General features: G+C 36.3%; 1 protein-coding gene across 1 annotated transcript in view; it reads right to left on the reverse strand.

Moving 5' to 3' along the window:
* The window catches only part of Tusp (WD40 superfamily protein Tusp), a 24145-nt gene extending 13803 nt beyond the window's left edge, over window positions 1-10342 (reverse strand). Inside the window, exons 1-2 of the mRNA XM_018520208.1 lie at window positions 9971-10342; window positions 1942-2109 (exon numbers count right to left, since the gene is read on the reverse strand). Of these exons, the coding sequence (XP_018375710.1) occupies window positions 1942-2109; window positions 9971-10066 (264 nt within the window). The 5' untranslated portion in view covers window positions 10067-10342. The remainder of the gene's footprint in view (window positions 1-1941; window positions 2110-9970) is intronic.
* Between the last annotated feature and the right edge of the window lie 232 nt (window positions 10343-10574).

Here is a 10574-nt window from a genome sequence, read left to right on the forward strand (position 1 = left end):
AGAGAGAGAGAGAGAGAGAGAGAGAGAGTTTGTCGTTTCATTTATATAAATTGCTTGAGTTTCTTTAACGATTCAATATATCGTTGGGCTCCTATCAGCGTCGCGCAATCATCCAATTTCTTTGTCGATTTAACTCACACGTTCTGCAGCCGGTTACCGCGACTCGTGCATCCAGCAGATAAAGCATACACACTGACTGCTACTAACCGATAACCCTCGTACGCTTCCTTCCGTAATATCGCAAAGCAAAAAAGGATATCGCTCGCGTTGAAAGGTTCAATTTCGAGAACCATGAAATTATGATAATATTTGATATTGTTGAGTACATTGGTTATCACCTAGTCTAAACTAAGAACAATATATTTGTTATTTATAACTATAATTACATGTTACTATAATTACTGCTTGCGTTGAAAGATTCAATTTCGAGAAAAATGAAATTGTAATAATATTTTACATTATATGGAGCACGTTGGTCATTATCCAATCAACACTGAGAAAAATTGTTGGTATTTTTAACTTTGTTGTGACAACCATATTACATTGTTCTAAAAAATATTTATAACTATAATTTATAGTAATTGCAAATTTTTATGGCAAATAATAATAATAATAACTATATAATTACAGCTATTTTTTATTCTCAACTACATATTTTTATAATTTATTGATTGAACTATACATATAATTATAGAGGAAAGTCGCCGATACTGACATAGGTCTCCTAAAGTGACACCCCCTTATTTCTCAGAAACTGACTATTGCACACTTTATTAATATTAATAAAATCATGATCTGTTTAGCTAATTAAAGAAGTACAAACTCATAATTCGTAGGTTTGTGGCTTGTTTCTATATCAAATCAGCTAAAAACGAATTCTACAAATGCGAAAATAAAATTCTTACGATTTTCTTTTGCAAATTGCAAGGTTTAAATAATAGTGATTATATCATTGATAATATTACATCATTTTAAATACTTGTAGTTTCTGAAATAAGTTTTATTTATATTATTTTTTCTCTTAGTCTTTTCATAATACGATTTTTAATTTAAAATTGGGATGCAGCGTAAACCGACACACCTGTCCGTAAAACAGACCATGAGCTGACTTAATCTTTATAATGTTGCTTTATAGTGTCAAATAAGTCTATTGGAGCTGAAGGCAATCGTGCATATATGGAACAACTCTAGAAATTATCGCGTTACATATTTGCATCTTGCAGAACAGCATAAAGTAAATATGCATATAATTCAATAAAAATGTTTTATAACGAAGTAAAATGATTCTGAAAAATCTTATATACATTCACTTATAGGTACTTTATACAGATAATTCCTGTAAAAGAAAAAGAATAGGAATACGTAGCATTACTGCCTACTGTGTCAGTTTTGGAGCCCATTTTGTCAGACGCTCATTTTTGCATAACTTACGAAAAACTTAATTATTGCAAAATTGCTAACAGTATTATAAAAATTGCTTATACTATCTGATAGAAGACACTTTTTACTTTGTACTTATGTTTTTGAAGTTATATTTTTATCTTTTGTTTAAGAAATATTGTCTAAAAACAAAGTGGTATGTCGGTATCGGGGTGACCTTCCTCTACTGCTAATATTATTGCAATAATAATCATAATTATAGTAACATATAATACAAGTATCAACAAATTTTTTCTCACAATCAGTGTATAAATTGCCGTTTGGCAAAACAAGTCATAAAATATGAAAGATGCAAAAAAATAATTTTTTTTATGTAATTAAAGTTTTAAATGAAAATATTGCAATGACCTTATAGTGAGGGAAGCTATGGAAATGCATCGCTGTAAGCGGCATTGACGTTCAGGGAGGGAAGACCCGCAGGAAGAAATTAAATGTCGGTTTCGTTCAAACGGCTTGAGAGGTTCGGGTGTGGCGAGAAGTTAGAGGAAAGGCGATACTTGCTTCGCTACGGTGCCCTCGGAGGTTGTAATTCGCCCTGAGTGGAAGTTCCGCGGCTCTGGTGCGACAATGCGACGTGGTAAAAGTCACTCCTACTAAGCCACGGGCGTTGCCAGTGGCTAACCATCCTTCCTGGTAGTAATTTATACGATCGAGCTGCCATCCTTCGTCCTGTAAATAAAAGGAGAACGTTAGTTAAACTTTCGTGCTATAGCGCGCATAGAAACGTCATACTGGTGATTAATGGATTTTGACATCGGATTTTAGCGTGGAGATTTTTTAACGATTTTCTCACGAGAGGCGGAGTCAATTGCGATAAATATCACGGTTCAAAATTTGTACGACGCAAATTAGACCAAAAAGAATTGTTCCATATAGAACATTGTGACCTTTTTAAAAATACGAGAACCAGAGTTGACGGTGAAATAAAATATCGCTTAAATTTGCAAATAAATTATCTAGTAACTACCTTATCATGCTAGACATTTCCTGAGACTATTTTCTAGGCCTGATTCATTATTCAGTTCACGGAGTTTGATCATCGAGTTCAATTAGAACGTGTTACGTTTGGCTAAGTATAGAAGTAAGGGATTGGTCGCCATGAATAATCAGGCAGGTTAATTTTTGTACGACCGACTGCTATACCCTTCGACGTCAGGAAAGCACAATCGTTCAATTGAAATCGAAGATGCTTACTAGAACTCTGTTACTATTCGTCGACACGTAACGTTTCCACTTAAACATGACAGCATTAGGTAGCGAGGGTTTCAATGCTGAAAGGGTTTCACCCTCAGGTCTATTATAGGTTATGTAGATATAATTACTCAAGTCAATCCGAACCCTTAGAAGATGCAATATCGAAATACGCATGCTATATTTATGAGTAAAGTATTTCTCTCTCTCTCTCTCTCTCTCTCTCTCTCTCTCTCTCTCTCTCTCAAGTGTATCTACTACTCGACGCGTTAAGCTTTCTTTGAATAGAAAATCGTTTCGAAAGATACACGCGATATGAAAATAAAATTAAGACGATATATTTATATCTGTATTCTAGCAAATTATATATACTAGATTTTGGCATAGGAACAATCGCATGAATACAGGAAATATTCAATCCAGATAATTTGCGTTTCCTTTGGCATTCGTCCCATCGATCGATTGGACTCCTACTTCTCCAATTTACTGCAATATATTGTTCTGAAAAAGCGTTCGGATTAATTAACAACGTCATTTTAAATAAGAAAGAAATTTATCATTCTTTACGTTTTGAAAAGAAGATTAACGAGATGTTATGAAAAAGATATATTTTAGTAGTGTAGTTCTAGAAACTTTTCACACGATTCTATCAAGCTCTTCATCAGCAGGACAGGATCCTTCTTTCTTATCCGCGATGAAGTTTCCGTTAAAATATTGCGCATGGGATAACTCCGTAAGCGTAAACTGCATCATAGCGTTTCATTAAAGTTTTAAATTGCATTATATGTCGTAGGCATAATAGTTTCTACACGCGTGTTTTGTGATAGACAAATTCTCGTTCTACACGTATGCTGTCTGTGTATACGCACTGGGCTGGATGTAATTAAAGTACGATATAATGAAGATGTTTTACAAGGCAGTCTTTTGTAAGATAGGTAACGATGAGATGAGATACGAGAATAGATTATTAAAATCGTGCTACTACAAAAACCCTCTGAGCACTTTGAAAAGTTTACTATGAACAAAACAAACAAGAAGCGAAATATTTCGACAGTTTATTAGGGAATTCTTCAGATAGTTATCTAATATTGGAATAATAAAAACCGGACGAAGATGCCGCCACATCAAATCATCCAATAGTCCTCTTTAATTATTTTAAGCAATTCATATCTCGTTCATGGAACCTCGTTGATAGCGCTAATGTTCGGATACGATGTCGACATTACTTCACTTGTGTATGTCAGAACGTTCCCCAAAATCGTGTTGAATTCTATCGTTGCATCGACCGGTGAGAAATGTTCCATGTGCTGTGATCGATGAGCACCAAGGGTGGTTTTCCCTTTCCTTTTTTTTTTTTGAGAGTCATAGAGATATGACAATAGAGGAGAGAGCATAGCAGGAGCGTAGGAAGAGAAATCAGCGGTAATCCAATCTTCGCAAACACGTTGAGAGCAATCCGCGGAAAATAGAGAGGGCTCGGTGGAAATCGATGTTGCGCGAAGACGCACTTTGCGGAACGGCGAACGAGCGAGTGGCGGGCCAAGATTTTTTGTGCTGCGAATAACAGCACACATTGTAGAGGATTGAGAGAGAGAGAAAGAGAGAAAGAGAGAAAGAAAGCGGGGAAGGAGAGAATAACGTAGCGTTTGCTTTCTCGAAACGCTTCGATAGAATTTACCGGCGAACAATGGCCGTAGTAGTAGCAGCGTAACGGCTCTCAATAATGACGTTATCGATTCAAACGCAATTCACAATGAGAGAATATAATGGGAATGTATGACGGCGGATTATCTCGATGTCGCGTACATGTCACACCGGCAGGATCCATATTAAAAAGTTCGCATCCCAATTCTCACATGGGTTACAAACTCGACCTATCGTTCTCTAACCGGGAACCGGGTTCAACTAGCTGTAGAATTTTTCCCACTACACAATGGAGTAGCAAGAAAATCCCACTTGATCCAACTTGAAGTTGGGAATGGTCGTTCGTAACGCGTCCATCCTTCTAATGGACCATCATTTATCTACAGCAGCCTTTTACGGTGCCATCCAAAATTTATGCTATGTAATGGTTCTCTGACATTTTATATGAAACTGCCGTTGTGTACAAACCCGCGGAATATCGGCGTTTTACTATGGAGGTTTCTCGTGAAGATGACGTAGAATTTTCCAGAAAGGTCGCAGTATGATATAGTGAATTATTTTATTCTTGTTTAACATTGATAAATAACAAAGATGTAATGATTAACAGTGTTACATTATGTCCTTGCGAGAAAACGCGGAAGATTTTTACGATCTTTCGCAAAGATGACGAGGTGATCGGGTACGAAGGTAGTTAACAACACGAAAATAATGGACAGCGTACTGATCGAATTCCCCTGGGGACGGCTGACTCGAGTGACTCAATCGAATTCGCCCTGCCATAAGTCAATTATTTTTCCAGTAATTGAGTCTCCCCACTTCTGTACCGTTTTCATCGCGCTTCTTCCTGCGAGGGTCGACTTCCGTAAAATCGCCAATTGCAGATTGGTCTCCGGCGGTGAATTAGACGACGTGAGGCGTGGTGTGCTCGTCAATCAAGAAATACGACCATCGTAATTAATTCTGATCGATTCGCGTCCTGTTTGGGCGTCTGAGTTTGGTAGTCAGATTAATCCCCGTTTGCCCATGGATATGCGTATATTTGGAATTGGGAAAGTACGAACTGATTATCGAGATAGAGACGATCGAGGGTAAGAAAGCCTAGGAAGAATGTTCGTGTTAAGACTATACGAACGACGTTTTATATTAACAATTACTAACAAGGAAATCTAAAAAAATGTCCTTTTCCGATATTGATAAGCTTAGAATGTTGTTTTTTAGACAAAAAAAATAAGGGATATTTTTTTATAATAGTTCACACAATCGACTTTTAGGAAGTACAATAGATACTCCTTTGAAGAAAATCGATTATTGTCTTTTGAAGCAAATATCTTTGAAATTATAAAACAGAAAACAAAATGTTTGAAATAAAAATCTAATGGTTTTAAAAGTATTATATATATAATAATAATTAAAATTTGTTTATTTTTATTTTCTATAAATAAAAATTTTTTTGTTTAAACAAATATTTTAAAATTATCATAAAATACTTTTCAAACCATTCAATTTTTATTTAAAACGTTTGTTTTATCTTCTACAGTTTCTACGAGATACTCGCTTCGAAAGACAATCAATTTTTTCAAAGGAATGTTGCATCCCTTAAAAGTGCGCTTGTGCTCTTATAAAAAAAAATACGAGCCTCTTATTCTTGTCTAAAGAACAACATATTCAAGGCTCATTAAAATCGGAAGAGAATTTTTACAAGTTTCTTTGTTGGAAGCCAGAATCTCGAAATTATACGTGCGGCAAAAAATAAAGCATTTCTTTATTCAAGTTGGCAAACGCTATTGCGCCTTGGCACAAGGAGAAATTTCGCCATTACACCCGCCCTCGTGAAGGGCGCATATCTAGTATTTGTACCAGTTCGCGCTTCTCAATGGCCATGTAGGCGGCATGGAACAAAACCCGTTGCAGGAAACTTGGGTACTCGTTAGTTGGCCCATGTAAAAAGATCCACTCGAGACACCGATCTTCACCGAGTTAAGTCATGGGTGTATACGGTTTGCAGCAACCCTTCCGTGAAACCCTTCATCCTCGTGACAACTCCATATACGCTCTTGCGATGTACACGCTTCGTCTTGACGGATTCCAATCTCTGCTGCGACTGTTTTGATGCAATCTCGTGGCATTATTAACCAATAGAGATCCCATGCTATCCCAAAAACTATTGGATCTCTATCAGATGTATTTACTTAACCGTATACGTTAGCGTGATCCACATACAATAGCGATTCTGAGTTTTTGGTCTAAAATTCTAGCATTGCCACCCATTGCGAATTATGAAGAACACATCAAGATATAATGGTTAATTAATAGAGGAGGAGATGATATTATGGCCAGATATCATAGCTCCTCTTCGTATCTCCACTATTAGGTGACGAATTCTAGTGATTACTTATAAAATTATTTATTCAATAGCTCGCCGTTACACCACAATGCTAATATGCCTAGACGCAATAGTCAGCATTTATTATAACGTTTTACTTTCAAGCATTTCAAAGCATTTTTTTAAGGTACACTTTAGCATTTAATTAAACTTCTTTGTTCTTCTTAAATTGGAGCGTACGTATTATCACAAACGTACAATATATATATTTGAATTATTTATTATTTAACATTTTATTGAGCTGTAGCTTGTATATACATTTCGAGTTCTGCAAAGTTAAACAATAGCATGGAATTTTGCTAATGTGGTTCTAAGCGAACTGATTGTTAACAACATCTTTTTCGAGGTTTTCTTATCAAAATAATTATTCTATAAATTGATTGTAACTCTACCGTTAATTTGTAATTTGCATATCATATGTGTACTATATATTTTTAATATTGAATAACTTATGTGCGAAAGAAAATATGTGTATGTATGTATATACACTTGCATGTATGCTGTAATATTTTACTTTTTTGTTAATTTTGTAACAGGTGTTGTTTTTTAAAACAGAATCAATTTTTTAGATCTAAATTTTTCTGGAAGGCCACATTACCATCCCTGTTTCTCTTCAAGCCATTATGTATAGTGTGTCGCCACATTTTTATAAATAGTGTCCTTGATAATAAATGTAAACAATAAGGATCTCATTTTTAGACCGTACATATGAGAACACGACCAATAAGAACTAGAAATTAAATGCCTATAACGGTTGAAGCTGGATCTTTAATGCTTAAGGCTGGGTTGTTCCACCTTTTGGTGGAACCAAACTTCAGCTCACTGTCTTTCTCTCTTACTCTCTTATTTCTTTACTCTCTTTTACTCTTTTGTTTATCCAGTAGATAAATTACCACATAGTTTAGCCGAAGATGAAACAACCGGTCCTAAATAATTCAATGTGAATTATGTATACCATACATATAGATGCATATACACCATATTTGTAGTCATTCGAACTGCGCATCGAATTGGTTTTCCGACCTTATCAACGCAATTAAACTACTGTAATAATACCACAAATTAAATTAAATTGACAAGCAATTCTTAACCCTCAGTACCCATCTCAAAAAAGTCCCTATCTTATACCCACATCCAGGTATTTGTAACTCAGCATTTGCTTGTATCTCAGATTGTAGTACATCGATTTTAACTAACTTTTTTTTTTTAATCTATCGTTTGAAGACTGAAAAAAAAAGAATTTTTCAGTTAGAAAGTCTAAAATGTCGTAGCACAAAAGATATTTTGCAATAAGTGAAAAGGAATCGGAAAAAAACGTCTGAACTATGAAAATCGGGGGGGTTACGCTAATCCTTTGTGGGTACTGAGGGTTAATAATTTGATGCTCAATCATATTAGAAAGATGTTAATCTGAAAAACTTGCAAATAAATTTATTGCGGAAAATATTACCTCGGCTGGGAGTCGAATTCATAATAAATGTTTCGTAACTTTGAATCTAAAATCGATTAAACAGTACTTTGTCGAATGTACAAACGTTATTAAATAAATTTAAATATTGATCATTAACCAAATTATTGTAAAAGCTGTAAATGGGGTACAATAATACCAGATTGTTCTCTAATAATTACAAACTACGATACTATTAGAGACTATTACCGGATTCGAGTAGTACGAAGAGAGTTATCGATCATTTTGCATTATGGTTGTTTATTTTATTTGGTAATGGGAGAGTCGTCTATTTTCATATATGCGCAACATTTACTATTGATATTCGTTATCAACGTGTCGTCGTCGGCTGTATAGTCATTCAGACGTCAGATTTTATTACAAATGGTCTTAGCCGACCATGTAAACCCGACTTGACTGCTTCAGTCTCACGTGAGGTGGGATAAATTAATTTCACGCTCGTTACAGTGCGACTAGCACAAGCTCGTTTGCTTTCGCCCGAGCAAAACTTTTATCTGCTGTCGTCCGTGCTGCGAAGTGCGACAGCGGCCAAAGTATATATGTCAAAGTATGGCAGCTTCGTTTTTATTCACGTCTATATACTGTTTTACTGCAGCACCGGCTGTTCCCGTTAACGTTTTCAATCTCCCACCCATCGTTCCACTTATTCTTACTATTTCTCAAGTTTGAAACCTATAAATCGCTTCTCTCACGACGGAACGTGTCATATAAAATAAAAATTGTCTTCAAATGATTAGAATGATAATTAAAATATATAATGAACAACCGTTATTTAGATTGAATAATTTGTAAATGTTTTATTGTGAACGATACTGAGGATGACCTAATAGTAAGGTCGAAACGTTTATTCTTCTGTTATTAAATAAGTTAATGCTGTAGAGAATTGTTTTCGCTAGAAGAAGCGTAGGTTTTCATGCTCCTTCCATTGATAATTAATACTGCGTCTATTTTTTTATCTAGATTTGTTATCACCATTTACTGATATTTACAGACAGATATTGTGTATCCTCTTAAATTAGAATTTCTTCGACGGAGAATCAACGTCAGTCAAGAGATATACAAAAATAACTATGGACAATATCGATGGTCTAAAACGAGCTCAAGAGGAGCTGAGACCAAAACACCGAAGCTAACCATTCGCTTCAGGATTAAGAGTCTATCAAGGTGATATTAACGTGTATAAACTTCCTGAGTGACTAGCTTGAAGAGACTCTTCTTATCTCCCGCGAATTAATTATACAATATCGTCTGCACGTCGTGCGCGAATAAATTTGTCCATATTATTAACGATTGTATATAAGTGACGATCTATTTTATTTCATGACTTGCAGAACACCAAATGGCGCGATAAAATGTATTTTTAGCCTTCTGCATTCGCTCGATCAAATGTAGAGAAGAACGTTGATTCTATCTTGGACGGAATCTAACGCGCATGGAAATCGTCGAATCAGGAATGACCTCTTTTTCATAACGATTTGGTCTTTGGAGAAATTTTTTAAACTATATATTAATGATTAATCAATGCGTCAACGAGAATGGATACATGATGAAAGAAGAAAAGGAAGTAGCAAATAATTTATAACCATAAAGAGTAAGAAAATAATAGAGATGTGTTGATGTATTTTAAACTGTTTAATTAAGCATTGTTAAACAAAGTGTCTTTTAAAACCATAATGTGAATATACAACAAATTCCTATCCAATTATCTATGCAGCTAAAGATCCAGCTTGACCATTTAGGGTCTTTATTTCCTATTTGTTAATTATATAATATGTTCTATCATCGATAGCTACATTATTGTATAATAGTATAACGTTTACTCTGGATTATTCAATAATTTTTACCTCCGGCGACTCGTCTGGCACTTTTCCCATCCAGCTGAGCGACAAGATATTGCAGTCGCACTTGGCGTTGTTGTTCTTCTCGAAATGCAGATGCATGGTTGCGACGCGATCGGATTCCCGTCGGCAGGTCCATCAATCTATCGAACCCCGGCACCTTTTCCCGCAGTCCCGACTCCGTGCCTCGCAGTCGGATTCCACGTCGCTTCCTCCGCGAGCATTCTCGTGCACGCTTCTTCGTTTCGCCGACGGATCCGTGATCGATAATCGAATCACGCTCACACGTCAACGGGTCCGCACGCGACTAGCGTTCCGCGACGAACCCTCATGTGACCACCCTCGTGACTTGAAAATCAGGGCGATCCTCTTCCGAGAGCTTCGCGTCCCTTGGGGGTGAAACGCGGGTCGCGCTCACCGCGCGATCTTTTGCTCTCGCAACGTCACCTAGCGCTGGATATTGCACTCCTGCCGGACGATCCGGAGGATTCACCGAAGAAATATCGTGTGATCACCGAGAGGTACCTTACTACTTGGTCGGCCTTGGTGTATCTCTTACCGCCGTTCACCAACCTCGATCATTTGTTTCTTACCGCGGCCGCCATTTTGC

This window comes from Trachymyrmex cornetzi, unplaced genomic scaffold (genome assembly GCF_001594075.2).
Source record: "Trachymyrmex cornetzi isolate Tcor2-1 unplaced genomic scaffold, Tcor1.1 scaffold883, whole genome shotgun sequence".
Lineage (NCBI taxonomy): Eukaryota > Metazoa > Arthropoda > Insecta > Hymenoptera > Formicidae > Trachymyrmex > Trachymyrmex cornetzi.